The 24848-nt window shown below is 45.8% G+C and overlaps 1 protein-coding gene across 1 annotated transcript in view; it reads right to left on the bottom strand.

Annotated features, from left to right (window-relative positions):
• The window catches only part of LOC142259329 (uncharacterized), a gene marked incomplete at its 5' end in the record, with an annotated part of 130824 nt that overhangs the window by 67146 nt on the left and 38830 nt on the right, over positions 1 to 24848 (bottom strand). Inside the window, 1 exon segment of the mRNA XM_075331796.1 lies at positions 13680 to 14780. Within this exon segment, the coding sequence (XP_075187911.1) occupies positions 13680 to 14780 (1101 nt within the window).

Genomic DNA, 24848 nt, shown 5'->3' with positions numbered 1-24848 from the left:
CCTGGGCGGTCCGCTTGAAAAATTGGAAGCGCCGCCATATTGCCACCATGAAAAGCGCGCTGAAAAACAACAGCAGCCCGCGCTGGGAGAAGTTACCGCCCACGAAGAGGTGTGGCTACCCAGAGATCCCCTGCAGAGTCCTGACCTCGCAAGTGATGAGAGCGGAGGCGTTCAGAGACGTCGGGACAGAAAGGGAGCCAGAAGCCTGCTGTTAAAAGAAGGAGACGCAGAGGAAATGGCGTCTGGATGCAGAGACCCAGAGCCAGGCTCCGCTGCCTGGTGGTATCAAGAGCTTGCCCAGTTCAGTGACCGACTGGAGGCGAGGATCGTGCAGCAGATCAGAGAGGGATGCACGGAGCTTCTGGAGATGGCTGCGGCGGTTCAGGCCTACGAGGGGAGAGCCACGCGACGAGTGCCAGACCGAGCGGCGACGACTCAGACCCCGATGGTGCCACCGATGGGTGAGTCCAGTGTTGCCCCTGCCAGCGCGAGTGCCCCGACCCCTGCTGCCACGCCCGCGGTCCCTGAAGAGGCGCCCGGCGCGGCGACGCTGAACCAGGCCGCAGCCACGCCAGGTGCGGCCCGCCAAGCCCAGGCCGCCGCAGCGATGCCCTGCCCGGCCCGCAAAGATCCGGCTGCTACCGCGACCCTCCTCCACGCCGCAGGTGTGACGCTGACCCAGGCCGCCGCCATGCTAGGCCCGGCCCGCCAAGACCCCACCGCAGCAGCGACGTTCGTCCGCGCCGCAAGTGAGGTGCTGAACCAGGCCGCAGCCATGTCAGGTGCGGCCCGCCAAGCCCAGATCGCTGCAGCGACGCCCAGCCCAGCCTGCACAGATCCCATCGCAGCTGCGACGCCAATCCAGGCCGCCGCAGCGATGCCCTGCCCGGCCCGCCAAGAACCGGCCACAGTAGCGATGCCCGCTAAGACTCCAGCTGCGACCCTGATTGAGACTGCGACAGCGACGCTGATCCAGGCCGCCGCCATGCCAGGCTCGGCCCGCCAAGACCAGGCCGCCGCCATGCCAGGCGCGGCCCGCCAAGACAAGATTGTACCACCGTTTACCCCGGCCTGCAAGGCCAGAGCAGACACCGCTCCCCAGTCCAAGGAAGTCCCTGCTAGGAAGTCTACGCTGGGAGAGGACCCCGAATACTGGAAGCTGAAGGCTGACCTAGAGGCCCAGTTCCCACAGGAGATGGTGGACCGGTATCTGCTCCCTCCGCATACCCACAAGAAGACTTCTGCAACGTCCACGCCAAAAAGTCCACCGCCCTGGCCGGCTGATGAACACTCATCCCCAGCGCTGCCACAACAGGAGTGCTCAGAAGAACTAAGGGGGAGGAGAGGCCAGGAAGCTGAGAAGCTGACCCCAGAACCATCAGCAGTGGATCCATGCCCAGAGCCAGAGATGTTGCCATACTCCCGCTGGGATGAAGAGGAAGATTTGTCCAGAAACCTCACCTGGGAGCCTGCAAGCAGTGAAGTAGCAACCCAGCAGAATCCAGCCCGCAAGACACGGCGCCGCAGCAGAACAAAGTTTTCCCCTGCACAGCAATCTCCGGATAGAAAAGATGAAGTCACGGCCAGAGACTTAGAGGAAAAGCGGTCCTTGAGAAGAGCCAAATCGCAGGTCAGAGGCCCACTTTGTCGAGGAGTTGTGGAAGACTTCAGCTTGAAGAGTGGATATGGTTTCATAGTTGCACCTGGTATGAAAGAAGGCATCTTTGTAAACAGAAGGGATGTTAGAGCCCATTTGCCTAGAGGACATCCAGGAAGAAACTTACAGATGGGAGATACAGTGGAATTTACAATGCACCAAGGAGAAAGAGGATGGTATGCACTCGACGTTACGCCATGTACCAGAAATCCCTACAGTAATCCTGCAAAAGAAACAGACACAGAAAAAGAAACAGACACAGAGGAAGAGGAAAGAAAAGATAAGGAACCCATTGATGACAGAGATGGAGAAAGCAACAGGTGCCGCAGCCCTACAGGCCCAAGCCCTGGTGAGGAGGAATCTGTATAAAGCAAGTAAAGTAAAGTACAGCAAGTTAAAGTTTTGACCAGTTTGCAACGTTTACATGTTTAAGAAATGTGCCCACATGAACTAATGTGAGAAACCCATGAACCTTAAGGCTATGAACTGGCTATAGCCACAAACTCTCGCAGTGTAAATAGTTACCCCAGAGGTACCACCACCAGAGCCAGCCTGTTTAGGGGCCTGGCTCGCCTGCAACCAGGGAGCACGCCTGTTTATGGGGCCTGGCTCTCCACCACAAAGAGGGTACCTGGTCAGCACCAACTGTGGAGGCCGCCTCTACATCCTGCCAGAAGGGGCTGAAGGCGCGGCTCCACCATGCCAGGTATACCCTGAAACCACCAGACCATGAAAGCCGCCTCGACATCCTGCCAGAAGTGGCTGAAGGCGCGGCCAACGTGAGAGGGTTTTGGGTGGGTTAACGGACTTGTGGGTGGAGGGTGGTGATGTATGGTACCAGGTGGTTTTAAAATGTTTTACCATGTTTTACTGTTTTATGCATTTTAAAATGTTGTCTTGCAGCCCGAGGACGTGCTGGTGATAACTAAGGGGGAATGTGGCGCCTCTGACCTGGTCAGGCACCACTGAGTACTGCACCCATGCTGGGGACAGTACAACACAGGTAATCCAGAAGGCTGACCGAGGTGTGACTACACAGGCGCATAGTGATCAGGTCTCACACATGTACCTTTGAGAAGACCCCTGGGGATCCCAGGAGGGGGCGAAGCCGGTGCGAAGCCTCCATCTCCACTCGAGGGGTGTGGTGGAGAGCCTGGTTGCTAGGTGGCGTAGGCAGGCACAAAAGGGAGAAGGAGGAGAGCAGTCTGAAGCAGAGTGGGGAGGAGTGAGGAGCATGGAAGTGGAGCTCTGACAGGGGCAGCAGTGCAGGTCCCATGAGTGAGCCGGTTTAGTGTGCAGCTCAGGAAGAGCAGAAGCAGACCCTGGAGCTGTTGCAGTCTAACAGTGTCCGCGCAGTGACTACCGACGGGGGAGAACGGTCACCTAGTAGTGCTACCCGAAATCCACACACAGCTAAAGAGAGAGCAACGTAGTGGGAAGTAAGGAGACTGCCAGGGAGTTACCAGGCCCGAACGGGTAGCAGGTCCCAGTGCAGGGATAGATCCACCTTTCTTTGCCAAACCTGCATGAGGGGGCACTTTACACCCCCAAGACCACACTACAGAGTCCGCAGCCACGTCGCCACAGTTAGGGCCCATAGTTCACAGGAGGCAAGCAGCCGGAGTGTCCTGGTCCAGGCTACAAGCAAACGGGCCGAAACGAGGGGAGCAGCAACTTCCCTGGGTGACCCCCATAGGGACTGCAAGTCGGGCTTACCCCAAAATGCAAAGGGCTAAGGAAGGCGAGTCGGTAGCCACCCTCATCAGTCAGCCTGAAGGACACCTGGTTCCAGCCTGGTTCATCCCAGCTACGCCCGGGTTACTCACCCTGCCATCTTCAGTGAGTAAAACCCCTGAAAGACATTCTGCTTGTGTTGAGTTATTCTGCGCCTTGTGGTTCTACACACTTACACAGGGCCCTGGGGCTTGCCTCACTCTCAGGAGGCTATTACAACTGACTGCACCCACCATCAGCCCCAGGCATCCCTTAATCTGCAGTGGCGGTCCCCACTGACCGCAATTCTGAGAGTGGCGTCACGACAATCAAAATAGAAGATTCCCTACCTGTGACCAGACTGTTCCATCCACGTGGAGTCCCTGAAGGTAATGCACCGCTGCACCGACACCGCACCTAGGGGTCCCACAGAAGTAGAGGGTGGAGGGAGGGGGGGGGCATTTTATTGTAATGTGTCTTTAAAAAATAGAATTATCTAATTAAAATATATGATACTTCCTCCCATCATTTTTGTTGTGCGCTCAAAGCTAAATTTGGATTTCAAAAAGTATTTAGAATCATAGAAAATGTAATGAAGGACCTCGTGTGGAGAAGTAAACAGCCGAGGATAGGAAGGAAAAGAACAAGGAGTTCGTATTGTCTAAAGAAAAAGGCCAAAAATTAAAGCTTAGATTATGTCAGGCCTTACAGAGGAGTAATGGATATACTTTTGGAAAAATTATCAAACAGTTAAAGCTTTGTTAGTGAGAAATTGCAGTAATAAGAGTATTGTATCCAAGACATTTACTGCCATAATGAGGGAACAGGTTGGGCGACCTCTGCTCCAGCAAAAAGGAAATGGAGGAAGAAGAAAACAAAAACATTAGTTTAGGTACTCAGACTTTATTGGAAAAAAATGTTTTGGGTGTCAGGTTATAGGGACAATTTTTTTTTTTACATCAAACAAATTTGTATTACGCACAATATAGTCATTACAGATCAGGGCATCCTCAAGATACAATATAAATCAAGGTTCACAATATTCTTTATATAACTAAAAACAGCCCACCCCATTTGCCCCCACCCATCCCAGTATCCCCTTAACTAAACCCCCGGTGAGACAAATTTTGGAATACAACTCACATCAAATACAAGATCATAAAAGCAAACAATTAGAGAGGAAATCGCTGGCAGCTCATGAGAAACCGCAGAAGGAATTCGAATCCACTCACACCATTGTTTACCGAACTTTGGAATGGCACCTATTTTGATGTATATTCTTTTCTCCATTAACCCCTTAATGACCGCGGGCAGTAAAATTATGTCCTAGCGGTCACAGTGCAGGCAGCCAGCAGGGATTGACGCACATCTCAGCTGATTTGTACAGCTGACATCCGTGATCTGCCCGTGCCTGTTAGCCCCTTAAATGGTGCTGTCAAAATGTGATGGCGCCATTTAAATTGCGGTCGCCATAAAACTTTACTCACCGGCCGCCACCGGAATTCACATGACGTGATCACGTGGATCCGATGGTTGTCATCGTAGCCCAGGGTCATGTGATGACCCCTTTAGCTCACATGACTGAGGTCCTGTAACCAGTCAGCCGAGTATTGCAGGTTACAAAAGATGAGCATTTCTCCCGATCTGAGCGATGCTGCTCTGATCGGAAGAAAAAAATGAGCGATCAGACTTCTGATCCTTATAGTCCCCTAGCAGGACGAGTAAAATAAATAAAAAAAAGTTTTTAAAAATTAAAAAAAATAAAATATAAAAGTTCAAATCACCCCCCCCTTTCACCCCATTGAAAATTAAAAGGTTAAAAAAATGAAAAATATTACACACATTTGGTATCGCTGCATTCAGAAACGCCCGATCTATCAAAATCTAAAATACAATTAATCTGATCGATAAACAGCATAGCGGCAAAAAAATTGCAAAGGCCAAGATTACATTTTTTTTGGTCGCCATAAGTTTTGTGCAAAATGCAATAACAGGCAATCAAAATGTAGCAAAGATGGTACCATTAAAAACGTCAGCTCGAGACGCAAAAAAATAAACCGTTACTGAGGCATAAATCCCAATAAAATGAGAAAGCTACGGGTCGCGGAAAATGCAGCAAAACATGCGCCACTTTTTTAAACAAACCAGATTTTTTTAACCCCTTAGATAAATGTGAACCTTTACATGTTTGATGTCTACGAATTCGCACCGGCATGAGGCATCACACCCACACATCAGTTTTACCATATAGTGAATACAGTGAATAAAATATCTCAAAAACTATTGTGCAATCGCACTTTTTTGCAATTTTTCCGCATTTGGAATTTTTTGCCCGTTTTCCAGTACATTATATGGTAATACTCATGGTTTCAATATTGACTGAAAAATAAAAAAGTTGCAGCTCTCGGAAGAAAAAAAAGAAATAGGAAAGCGCAAAATCGGCCGGTCATGAAGGGGCTAAAATGGTATTTAGGCTGGCAATTATCTTCAGACATCCCAGGTAAGTTAGCGGCCAACCAGTGTGTAGCAATCATTTTCCAGGTCTGATACAGAACCTTCAATATTGCGAGTTGTGTAGCAGCAGGGCCGCCCTCCTCACCTACTACTCCCAAGATACCCAATTTCGGGCACAAGCGTATATAGACATTGAATACTTCTCTATCAAGTTGCTTATCTTTTCCCAGAGATCAGTTAAATAGGAGCACGACCAGAACATATGAAGCAAATCTGCGTCCTCCCTCCTGCACATTGGACATATATCGTCAGTTCGAAGTTTCATTTTAAATAACGCTTTTGGAGTTCTGTAGACCCGGTGGACCAGAAATAATTGCGACCTTCTCTGGGTCATATTAATGCAAAGTGCTTTAATGGAGTCTAGAATACTTTCCCATTCATCTGCGATAATAAGAAAAATATCCCTCTCCCACCCTATCTTTGTGCTACCCATGGGGTACCCAAAGATGCCCCTCAGAAAGGAATTATACCATAAGGAGAAGATTCCCTTTGTAGCACTAGACTGTAATACACTTTCCAAGATCCCAGTGTGTGAGACAGACAAGGCTATCGTATGCCTCTGAATTTCTATGGCATGCCTCAAATGTAAAAACTTGAAAAAAAAAAATCAGCATTCGGCAGACCAAGTCCTGCTTCAGCTGTTCAAATGAGCGGAACTGTCCATCTGAAAAAGCTGATACACCCAGCTCAAGCCCTCCCTCCCCCATTCTCCAAAAACCTCCAATCGCTTTAGTTCACCCAGCTTGGGGGTAATTCTATATAGGAGTATGTCTGGAACATTCCTTTACACCCAGTAACTCTTTACAATTACGCCATACGTTGTATAGAGTGGGAAAGCCACTTGCTTTGGTCTTAAAAAGATAAGCTTCATGATGGTCTAGGAGAAATCTCTTCCCCAGTAGAAGTTTAATTACTGGCTCCCTAATCTCCTGCTCCCCCTCACTTGCCCAGCCCCTAAGATGTTGTAACTGGGCTGCTAGAAAGTAGCTCCAAGTGTGCGGTAACGCTAACCCTCCCTGGTCTATAGGCAGCTGTAACTTTTCAAGTTTAATTCTAAGGATCCCTTTTTTCCAAACTAAGTCTCTGAAAATGTTCTGCATTCGTCTGAACCAGAATTTATGGATCCAAAATCGGGAAGTTGTGTAATATATATACCATACTAGGCATGAGGCAGATTTATTCAGATTTGTCCTAACCAAAGCTGATAATGGGAGCTTCGACCATGCCTCTACTTTAGCCTTGATTCTACACATTAGGGAGGCAAGATTTAGTGCTATTATTATTATTATTATTTATTATTATAGCGCCATTTATTCCATGGCGCTTTACAAGTGAAAGAGGGTATACGTACAACAATCATTAACAGTACAAGACAGACTGGTATAGGAGGAGAGAGGACCCTGCCCGCGAGGGCTCACAGTCTACAGGGAATGGGTGATGGTACAATAGGTGAGGACAGAGCTGGTTGCGCAGTGGTCTACTATACAGTCAGCTGGGTTAGTGGAGACATTTATGCCCAGGTATTTAAATTCCTGAACCACTGGATTATTAAATAAAGTGGAGGAGGTCCGAGCAGCATCATAACTCAAAGGCATCAGTGCAGAATTTCCTTAGACCCAAATAGTCCCCAAACTCTTCAATTATATTTTGGGCACATGGTAGTGAACGCTCAGCCTTCGCAAAAAATAACAATATGTCATCTGCATAAAGCGCTATTCTTTCTTCTTTTCCATATTTAAGCCCCTCTAGACCTGGTTATTGGGACAATTTAGAAAGTATTTAAAATCAAGGTCCCCTTAGAGCCTATAATATGTGTATTGGGGAATAGAGAAGGTGGTTAGCTCCCAATGATGAGGAAAAAAACTACAAAACTTAGCAGAAAGTGATTATAAAAGCTCGAACACAGGAGATGTTCCCACAAAGAAGGAATGGATTGTAGATGGAAATAGTAATTTGTAATATGAACATGATTATTATTGTAGTATAGAGAAGTTACAGACATTGATCAGACATGGAGATTGTGCGCTGAAAGTAACTGTAATCAATGGCAGATCGCTGAGATTGGGAGTTAGGAGAAGAGGGAGGAGGAGGAATGTTGAGTATTTTGGGGGAGGTTGTAATACTCTTATCCATATAGTGAATATATAAATATATAATAATGTGAAATGTTCTATGCACATGAAATATCGTTTATTTGATTTTTAGAAAACAGACGTCTATTACTGAATATATTATATTTCTAGTGTAACTTCTAACTTGTTTTCCCTTTCTTGTTTACTTATAAGTGCATCTCAATAAATTAGAATATCCTGAAAAAGTTAAATTTATTTCAGTAATTCAATACAAAAAGGGAAACCTATATATTATAGAGTCATATTTCAAGTGTTTATTTCTGTTAATGTTGATGATTATGCCTTACAGACAATGAAACCCAAAAGTCATTATCTCACAAAATTAGAATAATTACCACAAAACACCTGCAAAGGCTTCCTAAGCATTTAAAATGGTCCTTTAGTCTGGTTCAGTAGGCTACACAATCATGGGGAAGACTGCTGACTTGACAGATGTTCAGAAGGCAGTCACTGACACACGTGGGTAAGCCACAAAAGATCATTACTAAAGAAGCTGGCTGTTCACAGAGTGCTATATCCAAGCATATGAACAGCAAGTTAAGTGGAAGGAAAAAGTGTGGTAGAAAAAGGTGCACAAGCAATCGGCAAGCAAGCAAGCAGCCCTGATAGGATTGTTAAGAAAAGGCCATTCAAAAATATGGGGGAGATTCACAAGGAGTGGATGCTACTGGAGTCAGTGCTTCAAGAGCCAACAAACACAGACGTATCCAGGACATGGGCTACAACTGTCGCATTCCTTGTGTCAAGCCACTCATGACCAATAGAGTAGACAAGTCCCAGAGTCTGGAGGAAGAGTAGAGAGGCCACAATCCAAGCTGCTTGAGGTCTAGTGTGAAGTGTCCACAATCAGTGATGGTTTGGGGAGCCATGTCATCTGCTGGTGAAGCTCCACTGTGCTTTTTCAAGATTGAAGTCAACACAGCCGTCTACCAGGAAATTTTAGAGCATTTGTTGCTTCCCTCTGCCAACAAGCTTTTTGGAGACAAAAATTTCATTTTCCAGCAGGACTTGGCATCTGTCCACACTGCCAAAAGTAATAATACCTTGTTTAATAGCCACAAGATCACTGTGCTTGATTGGCCAGCAAACTCGCCTGACCTAAACCCCATAGAGAACCTATGGGGTATTGTCAAGAGGAAGATGAGAGACACCAGACCCAACAATGCAGATGAGCTGAAGGCTGCTATCAAAGCAACCTGGGCTTCCATAACACCTCAGCAGCGCCACAGGCTCATCGCCTCCATGCCATATTGATGCAGTAATTCATGAGAAAAGAGCCCCGACCAAGTATTGAGTGCATTTACTGTACAGACTTTTCAGTAGGCCAACAAATACATTAAATGGAAATAAACTTGGGGCTACAGAACAGGAGAAGGACTTGGGTATTCTGATTATATGTAAGCAAAGCAGCAGCACTCAATGTCAAGCAGCAGCTGCTAAAGCAGGGTTTTAGGGTGTATAAAAAGAGATTAGATCCTGTGATTCCAACTTATTGTTACCCCTCTATAAATCACTTGTAAGGCCACATCTAGAATATGGGTCCAGTGTTTAAAAAGGATATTAAGAAGATAGTCAGTTTAATAGCGGGTAACTAGACTACTACAAGGAATGGAAGGCCTCCCATATGATGACAGGTTGAAAAAGTTGGATTTGTTTAGCTTACAAAAAACATCTCAGGGGAGATCTCATTGATATGTATAAATCCAAGTGTGGTCAATATAAAGGACTGGCACATGACTTATTTTTTCCAAAGACAATACTAAGGACCAGAGGGCATTCACTGTGAGTGGAAGAAAAGCGATTCCGACAGCTAAATAGGAAAGGGTTCTTTACAGTTAGAGCAGTCAGACTCTGGAATGCCGACCACAAGAGGTAGTAATGGCAGATACTATAACAGCTTTTATAATCAGGGCTGGATGATTTCCTCAGTACACAAAACATTGCTGGTTATAAATGACTTAATGACAAAATGTATAATTGGTGGAGGAAGGTGGAACTAGATGGACCGAGGTATTTTTTCAACCTATATAACTAAGTAACATTTCGGAGTGTAAATTTTTTTTTTTTTTATAAACCAAAATTTTTTATTTGTTTTTTTTTCATTAATGAAATGGGGTACAGAATGAAGAAAAGAGGGACCAACAAATCAAGATGGCAAATAACAAAGCATTTATAATGTAATATCCAGATATCCATCCCTTTCTTTAAGATCATTTTTTCAGTTGGTCTTATAAAATATACTAATTTTCTGAGATAATGACTTTTGGGCTTTTAGTGGCTATAAGCCATAATCATCAATATTAACAGAAATAAACACTTGAAATAGAACCCTCTGTGTGTAATGACTCTATATAATATATAGGAATAGATCCCTCTGTGTGTAATGACTCTATATAATATATAGGAATAGATCCCTCTGTGTGTAATGACTCTATATAATATATAGGAATAGATCCCACTGTGTATATTGACTCTATATAATATATAGGAATAGATCCCACTGTGTATAATGACTCTATATAATATATAGGAATAGATCCCTCTGTGAGTAATGACTCTATATAATATATAGGAATAGATCCCACTGTGTATAATGACTCTATATAATATATAGGAATAGATCCCTCTGTGAGTAATGACTCTATATAATATATAGGAATAGATCCCTCTGTGTGTAATGACTCTATATAATATATAGGAATAGATCCCACTGTGTATATTGACTCTATATAATATATAGGAATAGATCCCACTGTGTATAATGACTCTATATAATATATAGGAATAGATCACTATGTGTGTAATGACTCTATATAATATATAGGAATAGATCCCACTGTGTGTAATGACTCTATATAAGGCCTCCAACACACATCCGTTAAAACCACGTCCGTGTAAAACGGGCCGTTTTTCGGGTCCGTTTTCCGTTTTTTAGGTCCGTTTTTATGGTATGTGTGGCCTGCGTGTGTATCCCGTATGCTAGCCTTATGTGCGTGTGGAATGTCCGTGTGTGCGTAAGTGAAATAACTGACGTGTGTGTGTTGCCCGTGTGAAATGTTCCGTGTGTGTGATGCACAATGTCATTGATACATCTCGGCTGACAGCAGACAGAGTTGCGCGATGAGAATCAACTCGGGTGAACTTCACCTGACTTCATTGTCATGCCGCGGCTCTGTCTGTGTGCCGCGTACTGATTAGCGGTCACCCGTGCAGGATTCACCGGTGACCGCTAATCCCCTGAGTGACTGAAATGAGCAGCCCTCTCTCATACTTACCGTTCCCCGATCACCGGTGCTGCACAGCTGTTATAAAAACTCCGGCGGCTTTTACTATTTTGAAAAAGCCGGCCGCTCATTAATCAATCTCGTATTCCCTGCTTTACCTGCCCACAGGCGCCTGTGATTGATTGCAGTCACACACGCCCACCACGCTGAGTGACAGCTGTGTCACTGCCCCCAATCACAGCAGCCGGAGGGCGTGTCTATACTGTGCAGTAAAATAAATAAATAATTCAAAAAAACGGCATGCGGTTCCCCCCCAATTTTAATACCAGCCAGATAAAGCCATACGGCTGAAGGCTGGTATTCTCAGGATGGGGAGCCCCACGTTATGGGGAGCCCCCCAGCCTAACAATATCAGTCAGCAGCCGCCCAGAATTGCCGCATACATTATATGTGACAGTTCTGGGACTGTACCCGGCTCTTCCCGATTTGCCCTGGTGCGTTGGCAATCGGTGTAATAAGGAGTTAATGGCAGCCCATAGCTGCCACTAAATCCTAGATTAATCATGTCAGGCGTCTCCCCGAGATACCTTCCATGAGTAATCTGTAAGTTACAGTAAATAAACACACACACCAGAAAAAATCCTTTATTTGCAATCAAAAGCACTAACAAATACCCTCGTTCTCCACTTTATTAAGCCCGAAAAAACCCTTCATGCCCGGCGTAATCCACGGAGGTCCAGCGTCGCATCCAGCTCTGCTACATGGAGGTGACAAAAGCTGCAGAAGACACCGCCGCTCATGTCAGCTCCACGAAGCTACTGAAGACAGCCGCGCGATCAGCTCAGCTGTCTCTGAGGTAACTCGCGGCCACCGCTGGATCCTCCAACTGTGACAGCAAGTCGCCAGAGTGACAGCGATGTAGTAACAGGTGAGTTGCTGTCACAGTTGGAGGATCCAGCGGTGGCCGCGAGTTACCTCAGTGACAGCTGAGCTGATCGCGCGGCTGTCTTCAGTAGCTTCGTGGAGCTGACAGGAGCGGCGGTGTCTTCTGCAGCTCCTGTCACCTCCATGTAGCAGAGCTGGATGCGACGCTGGACCTCCGTGGATTATGACGGGCATAGAGGGTTTTTTCGGGCTTAATAAAAGTGGAGAACGAGGATATTTGTTAGTGTTTTTGACTGCAAATAAAGGATTTTTTCTGGTGTGTGTGTTTATTTACTGTAACTTACAGATTAATCATGGAAGGTATCTCGGGGAGACGCCTGACATGATTAATCTAGGATTTAGTGGCAGCTATGGGCTGCCATTAACTCCTTATTACCCCGATTGCCAACGCACCAGGGCAAATCGGGAAGAGCCGGGTACAGTCCCAGAACTGTTGCATCTATTGTATGCGGCAATTCTGGGTAGCTGCTGACTGATATTGTTAGGCTGGGGGGCTCCCCATAACGTGGGGCTCCCCATTCTGAGAATACCAGCCTTCAGCCGTATGGCTTTATCTGGCTGGTATTAAAATTGTGGGGGACCGCACGCCGTTGTTTTTAATTACTTATTTTACTGCACAGTATAGACACGCCCACCGGCTGCTGTGATTGGGTGCAGTGACACAGCTGTCACTCAGCGTGGTGGGCGTGTGTGACTGCAACCAATCACAGGCGCCTGTGGGCGGGCAAAGCAGGGAATATGAGATTGATTAATAGTGGCCTGCTTTTTCAAAATAGTAAAAGCCGCCGGAGTTTTTATAACAGCTGTGCAGCGCCGCGGCAGTGATCGGGGAACGGTAAGTATGAGAGAGGGGGAGAAATGACCTACGGACTGAGAGAGGGACAGACAAGACAGAGAGACCGACAAAGAAATAAAGAAAATGACCAACATCACATGAAAAAAAGCACAAAACGTACACTGAGCAAACAGATGCGTCCGTGTCACTCGGGCGTACGCACAGACCCATTGACTTTCATTGGGTCCGTGCGTGCGTGTTGCGTGCTGAAAACGGACATGCTTCCGTGCAAAACGGAGACACAAATGTAGCACGCACACACGGACCTTAATGAAAAACGCACATGTGTCCTCAAACATTGCATAACATTGGTGCACGTTTGGCTGTGTCTCCGGTATATACAGAAACGGACCAAACACGCACGTGTTTCACGGATGTGTGTTTCAGGCCTAACATATAGGAATAGATCCCTCTGTGTGTAATGACTCTATATAATGTTTCCCTTTTTGTAATTGAATTACTGAAATAAATGAACTTTTTAAGGATATTCTAATTTATTGAGATACATTTGTACTTTCTTTTACTTTGCCTGTCCCTTGTGTTTTCTTTCTTCCTCAGTTTGTCAAATCTATAGTTTCTCCCAGTGTGAATTTTAATTTTTGGTCAATAAATTATAAGTAAAACATTTCCCACGTTCTAGGTATGACAATGGCTTCTACCTTTGTGAGTTTTATGTTTAAAAAGATCCCATTTGTGTGTAAAATATTTTCTTCATTCCAAGCATGAAAAAGGATTCTCCCCAATGTGAATTCTTTGGTGTTTACCAAGATTTGATTTCTGTGCAAAACATTTCCCACATTCTGAACATGAAAACGGCTTCTCCCCTGTGTGAATTCTTTGGTGTCTAGCAAGATTTGATTTCTCTGCAAAACATTTTCCACATTCTGAACATGAAAAAGGCTTCTCCCCTGTGTGAGTTCTCTGATGTGTAAGAAGATGTGATTTTTGGTTAAAACATTTCCCACATTCTGAACATGAATATGGCTTCTGCCCTGTGTGAGATCTTTGATGTGTAACCAGATGTGATTTATCTGCAAAACATATCCCACATACTGTACATAAAAAAGGCTTCCGCCCTGTGTGAGTTCTCTGATGTATAAAAAGACTTGACTTACGTGTAAAAGACTTCCCACATTCTGAACATGAAAAGGGTTTCTCCCCTGTGTGAGTTCTCTGATGTGTAGTAAATTCTGATTTGTTTTTACAACATTTCCCACATTCTGAACAGGTATATAGCTTCTCCCCTATGTGAGTTCTCTGATGTGTAACAAAATGTGATTTATGTGCAAAACATCTCTCACATTCTGAACATGAAAATGGCTTCTCCCCTGTGTGAATTTTCTGATGTATAACAAGACCTGACTTACTTGCAAAAGATTTCCCGCATTCTGAACACGAAAAAGGCATCTCCCCTGTGTGAGTTCTCTGGCAACTAACAGACTCTGAAGAAAATCTTTTCTCCCCATTGTGAATTTTTTTAGGAATTTTTCGATATTCTGAAGATGAAAATAGCATCTTTCCTGTAAGAGCACTTCGATTTTTAATGCGTCTTTTGTGATATTTATTTTTCTTAATAGTCTGTGATGAATCAGAGGGTAAAATTTGTTTAATAGAATCAGATGATAGATCTTTGCTGTGAAGAGATGATGGTATATCTGGAATAGTGGCATTCACTTCAGTTATATCATGTGTGATATGAAGGTCATCGGATTTTAAAATTGAAGATGTCAGTTGTGCCTCTAATGTTCTGGTACAGTCATCTGCCAAGAAAAAAAATAATTTTTAAAAATATATGCAAATTAATATCGAATATATAAATCTGAGGGTATGTATGTATGTATGTATGTATGTGTGTGTGTGTGTATGTATATATGTGTGTGTGTGTGTGTGTGTGTGTATGTCCGCTAAAGGAATCCGCACCGTCACATTTACAATCACAACATTTTGCACAGCTGCCTCATGTGACTCAGGGAACGTCATAGACTATGTTTTTACGGGAAAATTTAACCCCGCGCTTTATAGTTACTCTCCAAAAAAACCTGCCTCCATTAAAGTTAATGGAGCTGGGAACTTAAGGTCATTAATAGCAGCTCTGATTGGTTGCTATAAGAACAAAAGACATTCTTAGTATAAGAAGCTTATGTGTGAGGTAATAATGGTTTCTGTGGAGCAATGGCCAGAGAAACAGACTGAGAGACAGACAGACAGACAGACATACATAGGCACAGACAGAGACAGACAGACAGGGAAAGAGGCAGACAGGGAAAGAGACAGAGAGAGAGACAGACAAAAACATACAGAGACAGACAGGGAAAGAGACAGACAGAAACAGACAAAGAGATACAGAGAGAGACTGACAGAGACTGGAAGAGAGGGACAGAGACAGATACTATCTCGGGCAACGCTGGGTACTATAGCTAGTCATTTATAAAGTAGCGAGTAACACCGTCACCGGCATCCACGCACTGTCTTGTACCCTTTCCATGGCAGGGAATCTAGCACATTTACCCTCTCGGCCTCCCAACGTTGGCTTCAATGTCCCCTGTCCCTGCTGTCATCTCACAGGGCCTGTGCACAGCACGCAGAGCTCTTGGGTGTGCGCATGTAGTCTTGAAAGGTCAGTGTGTACTACACAGGAAGTGGTTCTCAACCTATGGCCGAGAGACACTAGGTATTTAAAGCATCCTCCTCCTATGGGAGGTGCCTGGGCAATGCAGCCGATCCTTAGAGATGTGTTGCTAGTCGTCAGGTCCACTTCCATTTGTTGAGTGTTATGCTGTGTGTGCAAACACTTGTCTGTACCCTAGTATCCGCTGCCTGGCAGACATGCTGTATCTATCTATGGATACCAGCTGTAACTACAGTACCTGCCGCATGTGTGCCACCCCTGCAGCGGTTCGAACCGCTCGGATCTGGAAGGGTAACTATCCGTGGCTCGAGGGTCTCCGGACCTGGGGGCCACGCTCAAATGTAAAAGAGGACGAATATTTACAGGGCAATTAGTATAGATCGTGATGCCACCTGCGGTGTGCGGTAACGGGCAGTACCGCCGCTGCCGTTGGGAGTACCCAGCGTGATGGAATGGGGCAGGAAGGTGTTGTTACCCTCCGCGGGTAGGGGTATGCCCCGGGACTCTGGATGATGGAATGCAGGGGAGCGCAGACTTGCTGGAAGCATGGGATGACCATGTACTCACTCAGGCCAGTTATCGTGGTACTGGATGATGTTTTGTAAAGTCATTACACACACATGCTGCAAGTGAACCAAAAGTCCCAGTGCACCACTGCTGCTTGGGAAGGAGAGCACGTCCAGGTATCCGCTCCCAATAGTATTGCTGTGCTGAGTCCCAGTCTAGTCCGACCTCTCAGGAGCTTCGCTCCTCGGCCCCTCACACTATGAGGCCACTACTTCACTTCTCCTGGGGCTCCAACCCCCGGTTCCCTCTCCCTTTGAGAGTTTCTACTACACTTCCTCTCCCTTCGCTCTCCTGGAGCTGACTGACTCATCACCTCCCACCAGTCTTGCTGACCCTCAAAGTGGGCAGCCCTCTCCAACTAGACCTACCCACTGGCCTGTCTGTCCTGTACTGGTGTGAGTGTGGATTGGAGGTTTGAATGCAGTTGGTAGGAATACCACTGGGTTGAACCTGGAACCAAAGAGGGTGTGTTCTGCACTATAAGGACAGGAGTGCAGTTCCCTGTGACACCCTGACTAGTGCAGGGGCGTCACACATGTATCCTGCAGTGACTGTCAGTATCCTATCCCCTCCTGGTTGAGCTGGTGCTGCGGTCCGGTTGGTCGACTCATGCTAGCACCCGCGAGTATAACATAGCTAAAGAAATCACAAGTTATATAAATTGTAATTATTTACTAAAACAAAAACGGTTTACAATCTAACAGTAGACCTCAGAGCCGCAAGCAGTAGACCAAGATATTTAACCCTCTTTGTTCATTTTTCCTCCCATATATAAACCATCAAATAATGTTTTGTAGGCCAAAATTATACTAAACTGCTTTTCCGTCAGTGGAAAAATGGAGGGTTCCACAATGGTCGGAGCTCAAAGACTCTTCATTATAAAGAGATATGGCTTCTGTAGAGTCAAAATAGTAATTTAGACTAAAGTAGAACACGGTAAATGCTATTTATTGACTGCATGTTGAGGTATCACTATTTATTTAAAGAGCTTCCAAATGCAATGTTTGATCACTTCTAATTCAAATTTTTGGTGAAAGTTTTGCTTTTTTCTTTATCCCCTTCACGACCATGGACGGATATATCAGTCATGGAGCGTGTCCCAGTAAGCCCCGCCCCCTGCCGCGGGCAGGCGGCGTTGATCGGCACACATATCAGCTGTTTTCAACCTGCATGTTACGAGTGGAATCGCATTCCACCCGTAAAATTAACCCCTTACATCTCGCTGCCAAAGTCTGGCAGCGAGATGTATATACGCGCGGTGAAGATTTTCACTTACCGCCGCCCCCACCGGAAGTCACGTGAGTGATAATGTGATTTTCGGTGGTTGCTATCGTTGCACAGGGTCATGTGATGACGCCTGCAGCTATGACGTTTCACTTTCGTTTTCCCTCCGCCCTGAGCAGAGTGAAACAGGAAGTGACTGTATCTGCTGTTTACAGCTGTATAGCTGTGATCAGCAGATAGATAAGAGCGATCGGATTGCTGATTGCTATAGCCCCCTAGGGGAACTAGTAAAATAAAAAAAAAAAGTAAAAAAAAAAGTTTCAAAAAAAACCCCAAAAAACAAAAACCTAAAAGTTTAAATCACCCCCCTTTCCACCATTGAAAATTAAAGGGTTAAAAAATAAATAAATATACACATATTTGGTATCGCCGCGTTCAGAAATTCCCAATCTATCAAAATATAAAATCAATTAATCTGATTGGTAAACGGCGTAGTGGCAAAAAAATTCCAAACGCCAAAATTACGTTTTTTGGTCGCCACAAGTTTTACACAAAATGCAATACCAGGCGATCAAAACATAGCATCTGCGCAAAAATGGTACCATTAGAAACGTCAACTCGAGATGCAAAAAATAAGCCATCACTGAGCCATAGATCCCAAAAATGAGAACTCTACTGGTTTCGGAAAATGGCGCAAAACGTACGCCACTTTTATTGGACAAGCTTGTGAATTTATTTTAACCCCTTAGATACAAGTAAACCTATACATGTTTGGTGTCTACAAACTCGCACCGACCTCAGGCATCATACCCACACATCAGTTTTACCATATAGTGAACACCGTGAATAAAACATCCCAAAAACTATTGTGCCATCACACTTTTTTTGCATTTTTTCTGTACTTGGAATTTTTTTGCTGTTTTCCAGTACACCATATGGTAGAACTTATGGTTTCATTTAAAAGTACAACTTGTCCCACAAAAAACAAGCCCTCATATGGCAAGATTGATGGAAAAATAAAAAAGTTACGGCTCTCGGAAGGGGAGCAAAAAACAAAAACGCAAAAATGGAAAGTGCCCCGGGGCTGAAGGGGTTAAATAAATGCAAAACAAAATCAGTCTCACATACAACTAAGATAAAGTACAAATCTAAGAAACACTGGAATCAGATTATATAAAAAACTGACCCGCTAATCAAACAGGTGTGAACAGGAGCCAGCTGAAAACACATAACTATAAAATCTCATATATATACAATACAGACCAAAAGTTTAGACACACCTTCTCATTCAAAGAGTTTTCTTTATTTTCAGGACTCTGAAAATTGTAGATTCACATTGAAGGCATCAAAACTATGAATTAAAACTGTGGAATGAAATACTTAAAAAGTGTGAAACAGCTTAAAATATGTCTTATATTCTAGCTTCTTCAAAGTAGCCACCTTTTGCTTTGATTACTGCTTTGCACACTCTTGGCATTCTCTTGATGAGCTTCCAGAGGTAGTCACCGGAAATGGTTTTCCAACAGTCTTGAAGGAGTTCCCAGAGATGCTTAGCACTTGTTGGCCCTTTTGCTTTCACTCTGCGGTCCAGCTCACCCCAAACCATCTCGATTGGGTTCAGGTCTGGTGACTGTGGAGACCAGGTCATCTGGCGTAGCACCCCATCACTCTCCTTCTTAGTCAAATAGCTCTTACACAGGGGTCATTGTCCTGTTGAAAAATAAATGATGGTCCAACTAAACGCAAACCAGATGGAATAGCACGCCGCTGCAAGATGCTGTGGTAGCCATGCTGGTTTAGTATGCCTTCAATTTTGAATAAATCCCAAACAGTGTCACCAGCAAAGCACCCCCACACCATCACACCTCCTCCTCCATGCTTCGCAGTGGAAACCAGCCATGTAGAGTCCATCCGTTCACCTTTTCTACAAAGACACGGTGGTTGGATCCAAAGATCTCAAATTTGGACTCAACAGACCAAAGCACGGATTTCCACTGGTCTAATGTCCATTCCTTGTGTTCTTTAGCCCAATCAAGTCTCTTCTGCTTGTTGCCTGTCCTTAGCAGTGGTTTCCTAGCAGCTATTTTACCATGATGTCCTGCTGCACAGTCTCCTCTTAACAGTTGTTCTAGAGATGAGAAGGTGTGTTCAAACTTTTGGTCTGTACTGTATATAATTTTATTAAAAGTGTGGACAGTCTGGTGCAGGGCGAATGCTACTACAATTATATAAAAGAACTGATCCGAACATCAAACAGGTGCCAGCTGAAAACACATTATAACTACAAGAACACATACAACTGCACTCTGTATTTTTGTACTTATAATGTGTTTTCAGCTGGCACCTGTTCATTTTCAAGGGGGTGACGTTGACAAAAGATGCCCATGCTCTTTAGGAGTCAACTCTGCGCTTTCAGCAGGGCATCGATTCTTTGACTGCCTGTTTTAGCAGTTCCCACACAGGAGCCAATTTTCTGCTCCAGTGGTGGACAGTCTATTTGAAAATTTCATAGTTGAATTTGTAATTGAGCTGGAGATACGCCAGCTAGACTTACTACTGCTAGTCCCAGCCATTTAGACTTGAAGCGGCTCTCTCATGCAGGTCAGTGTCTATCCCAGGAATGGCAAAGCATTTATTTTGAAAAAAATATTGTTCAAGGCAGGCAGCTCTGTATAAATACGACAGCTTTGAATCATGGAATAAGACTCTGTTTCCATTTTTGGTTTGGTGGTACTGTGGCGGTGATGAAGCGTGGACTGGTCAAGGTCTTCTCTTTATCTTTGAAGACTAGTGACAGTTTCAGGACTAGAGTCACTCATTACTATCTTAGGCTTTATATTTAAACATAGTTTCATGTTTCCTTTGGTACTTAAAGAGGTAATCTCAGTTTTATTGCCAGCAACTCCCAGCAGAGCATTTGAGTTGCAACTGCTTTTTAGTCAAGCGCTTTCAGTTATAAGTAGTTGTGTTTTCCCAGCAGTCCTTGCTGAAGATACAAATCCAATTGTTCTCTGGTCGCCTTGGTGAAAGGTCCTGTCTAGCAGTGTTTCTGAAGTCGGACTTTATCTTTTTTTATGCTGCTTTCCCCTGTTTGTCTTACCTTTCCTTGTGTAGTAATAGTGCAGTGGTGGGGCTAGCATCTCCCACCTGCCAATGCAGTAGCCAGGGCATCTACAGGGTTTTATCAGGGTCTCAGGTTCCTGCTAGGTGACAGTTGAGGAGACTGTATAGGACCTGACTAGAAATGTAGGTGACTATTGGGGATCTCAGGACAAGAGTAAACACTATACTTTAGCTGGAGAGGGGAGTATACCTTAAAAGAAACACATTAAAGAAGTTTTATAAGATTTGGGGGCGTGGTTGGATACTCCGGGTCTTCCCTCTTCGGCACTGCTGCAAGATAGCGTGGGAGACCAGGTCCTTCTTCTCGTATCTGGATGATAAATTTATTGGAGTGGGGTGACTTGCGTACTGCTGTGGCATATTTGGTTGCTAACATTGGATTGGTCTCTGTTATGGGCAGGGCATTGAAGATTAATATATATTTTGTGACTTATATCTTTGTGGGGCATGGTCTACTGGTGCAATAATTTGTGTGTTGTTTTCGTTTCTGATGGAGGAAAAGGAGAACCGGAGGAAAAAAGGAAAACGGGGGCACGAAATCCATACAGGCAGTTTGTCATGAACCTGCTTCAGCCCATAGAAGGACTTCGTTGTGCCCCCATAATCCGGATACTAGACTAATTCTTATCCTGTCAGCCAAGAGCGTCTTTTGGGGATGCAATGAAATGTGTAGTGTTCAATGCTGCTAATCATAGTATCGCAGGATAGAGCATGGAGTAAGGTATCTCCAACTGACGTAATCTGCGTTTAATGTTCATGAATTGTGCCCATTTCTTCTCGATTTCCACAGAGTAGTCTGGGAAAAGCGATACTACATCCATCCACAGCCAACTTCGGGATGTCCCTAGCTGTTCTCAAGATTATGTCTCTGTAGTGCAGAATTTTCATAAGCACTCTACCAGACCCCCGGGGGTAAGGGTCTGGTAGGGACCCTAAGGGCATGTTCAATGGGAAATAACTGAGTCAGAACATATTTCCCAAAGGTCGTTATAATCCAATCTTCAAAAAATTCTGCTGGCTTGGTGCCCTCCACCCTCTCTGACACCCCCACCATACAGATATTGTTTCTGCACAGGTGGTTCTCCAAGTCGTCTTGTTTTGCCCAGATGATATCTATAACTCTCCCATGCACCTGCACATCTTTGCTCATTGGCCACAGAACAACGTCCATTTCACTCACTTTTTCCTCCAAGGCCGTAGTCCGCTTTGTCTGCTGTCTCATATCATGTCTCACGCTTGACAATTCTGGCTTAATGCAGCCCATTTGATAGGTGAGATTATTGAGGGAATGATTACAGACTTCAATGGCTGCCATGAAGCCACCGAGTAGCCTCAATATTCTACAATGTAGAGCGATGCAGTACAGTGTCCTGACAAGCTGCTTGTGACAAGTGTCCCTCCTGATGCTGTGACTGTGGGGTCTCCCTATTCTGACCAGGAGCCTACACCTGCGGGTCTGTCTCCACTGGATTTTGCTGTATTATCCACTGTCTCTGGGGTCCGTTAGTCGCAGGCTCCAATCACAAGGGTATCTGCTGGATCCCTTCTTCCAGAAGTGAGAGGGATGGCCAGGATGCGTCCTCATCACTCCCCTCCACATCATTTTTCTCTCTATGCAAGTCCTGCAACTTCTTTGCACTCCTTTTTGGTCTCTGCTGCTGGGCTTGTGGTGACCCCGTACTCTTCTGGGGACCCCCTCCCGTCCCCAGGGATCTCTGCAGAGCATATTGTGCCAGACGACCTGCAGCCTCTTTGTGCTGCAGCTCTGACAGCCTTTCCCGCCACTCTACTGCCCGCAGCGGCATCTTGTGCGACCTTTATCACACTCTTGAGGGGTCTCATCTTCCTCCTGTTGCAGTTCCCACAGGTCTGGATTATTGGCAGAGGCCCCCTGTCTCCCCCTCTCACCGCTGCTTGCTCTGGACTGTGCCTGCTGCAGGTGAGCCAGGATGTGTCGGAAGGCAGTAGGACCCAGCGGAGCACTCACCACACCAGCATCGCTGCAACTCCAGTGACGCTTCCTCCCAGCACACCTGTCCTCTGCTCAGTCCCCGCAGCTACTGTCCGCAGCTCGCGCCTCTTCAGCAGGCCAAGCCACCAACGCAACCCCGTCAGGCTAGCTCTGTCTTCTTGCCTCTCCACTATCTTCAGGCAGGGGTAAGATGGCTGTCGCTCCCAAAACACGCTGCTCAGTCCCAGGCTCAGCTCCTATCCTCCGCTTCCAGGTGGGAAATCCGCGCAACCATCCTCATAGCTTGCTCCTGCCTCCCACCAGGGTTTTCTGGGGATAAGTTGTAGCCCCCAACAATGGGGTATATTAAGGATTTTATGGTCAGGATCTACGGAGCTCTCCCTCAACGCGTCCGTTCGGCAACAGAGCATGGTCATGCCCTTGGAACACTTTTTCTTCATTTGAACTGCGCACGTGACTATCACGGCCTTTGCTCCACGTGGGGTCAAGCATCTTGTCGTCATCCCTTGTGTAGTCTTCCCCTACTCCTCAGCCCTGCCCTCCTTCTTAGTCTGCACACTGATGAAATCCACAGCATTTGGCACCTGTTTCATCATCCTCTGAGCTGTGGTGTGGTAATCTGCAGATCGTGTACACAAGCCTTCTCACGGACTCATAGTCCACACAACAAGTGGTTGGGCGTCAGTGAACTCTGTCTCTTCCACCTCTGAGGCAGAGAAAGGTGGATGGGCCACAGGACTCCAGTCAGTAGAGTCATCAAAAAGCATAACTCATTGCTGCATGACTTGTGGCTCACAATGCTTAACTGATTTTGAATGTTTTTTTGTGGAAGGAAGTTGACCATAGAACTTAGGAGACGACTGAGCTTTCAGGTGTGGACCGGGTGGAAGACAATGAAAGGAACTAGAGGCACTGGTAGCCATATAATCTAAAACCACCTCAAGCTCTGGCCTCACCAGTCGTGCAGCGGTACTTGGGCCAAGAAATGATGAAGACCAGCCTGCAGCCTGCGTGCACCAGAAGAAAGTGTTTCAATTTGGAGCGTATTAGGCACACATCTACCAGGTCCTCGCCTTAAAGCAGCTACAATACCAGCAGCACCACCACCAGCAGCACCATGACCAACAGCACAACAACCAAAAGACACCACGGCCACGTCCCCTTTTAGATGTTCTTCTCATTCAGATTATTAAACGGCCTGTATACAGAGAATGACTATAATAAAGCCTGTATGTGCTGTTTTGGAGTGCTACGTGAAGCTGTGTGATGCAGCACAGTATGATCTAGCCAATAGATTACACGGCCTGTACGCTGCTGTTTTGGACCACTATGTAAAGCAGCGCTGTATTTGATTTTGAGTTACATGCACCCATCACTGTCCCTCACTCCCACAGTGTCCTATCCCTACAATGTATTTGTATTTTAGTAACTGCACCCATCACTGTCCCTCACACCAGCAGTGTACTCTCCCTATTCTAGTCAACGCAAAATGGCCTTTATACAGGCTAAGTCACAGGATGCGCCGGCCAGTCACAGCCATGACAATAATTGGCACAGCTGCAATGGCTCCAGAATTGCCACAGCCTAAAATCTTCCTGATTGGCTGCTCTGCAACCTTTCAACAAGCTTTATTTGGGTTACAAACCTGAACAGGAACCGGACGTACACTAAGGGGTACTTTGCACACTACGACATCGCAGGTGCGATGTCGGTGGGGTCAAATCGAAAGTGACGCACATCCGGTGTCGCTGTCAACATCAGAGTATGTGAATCATTTTTACTATGATTAACGAGCGCAAAAGCGTCAAAATCGTATGATTGGTGTAGCGTCGGTAATTTCCATAATTTCGGAAGGACCGATGTTACGATGTTGTTCCTCATTCCTGCGGCAGCACACATCGCTGTGTGTGAAGCCGCAGGAGCGAGGAACATCACCTTACCTGCATCCTGGCTGCAATGAGGAATGAAGGAGGTGGGCTGGATGTTTACGTCCCGCTCATCTCCGCCCCCTGCTTCTATTGGCCGCCTGCCATGTGACATCGCTGTGACGCTGCACGACCCGCCCCCTTAGAAAGGAGGCGGGTCGCCGGCCATCGCAATGTCGCAGGGCAGGTAAGTGCATGTGCAGCTGCCATACCAATAATGTTCGCTACGGCAGCAATCACAAGATATCGCTGCTGCGACGGGGGCGGGGACTATCGCGCTCGGCATCGCTACCCTCGGCTTGCGATGTCATAGTGTGCAAAGTACCCCTAAGTTTGTCTTCAGGCTTCACCACCAAACACAAAGTGTCCAGTACGGACCCAAAACTTT

This window comes from Anomaloglossus baeobatrachus (genome assembly GCF_048569485.1).
Source record: "Anomaloglossus baeobatrachus isolate aAnoBae1 chromosome 5 unlocalized genomic scaffold, aAnoBae1.hap1 SUPER_5_unloc_8, whole genome shotgun sequence".
Lineage (NCBI taxonomy): Eukaryota > Metazoa > Chordata > Amphibia > Anura > Aromobatidae > Anomaloglossus > Anomaloglossus baeobatrachus.
This window is presented reverse-complemented; position numbering and strand designations above follow the sequence as displayed.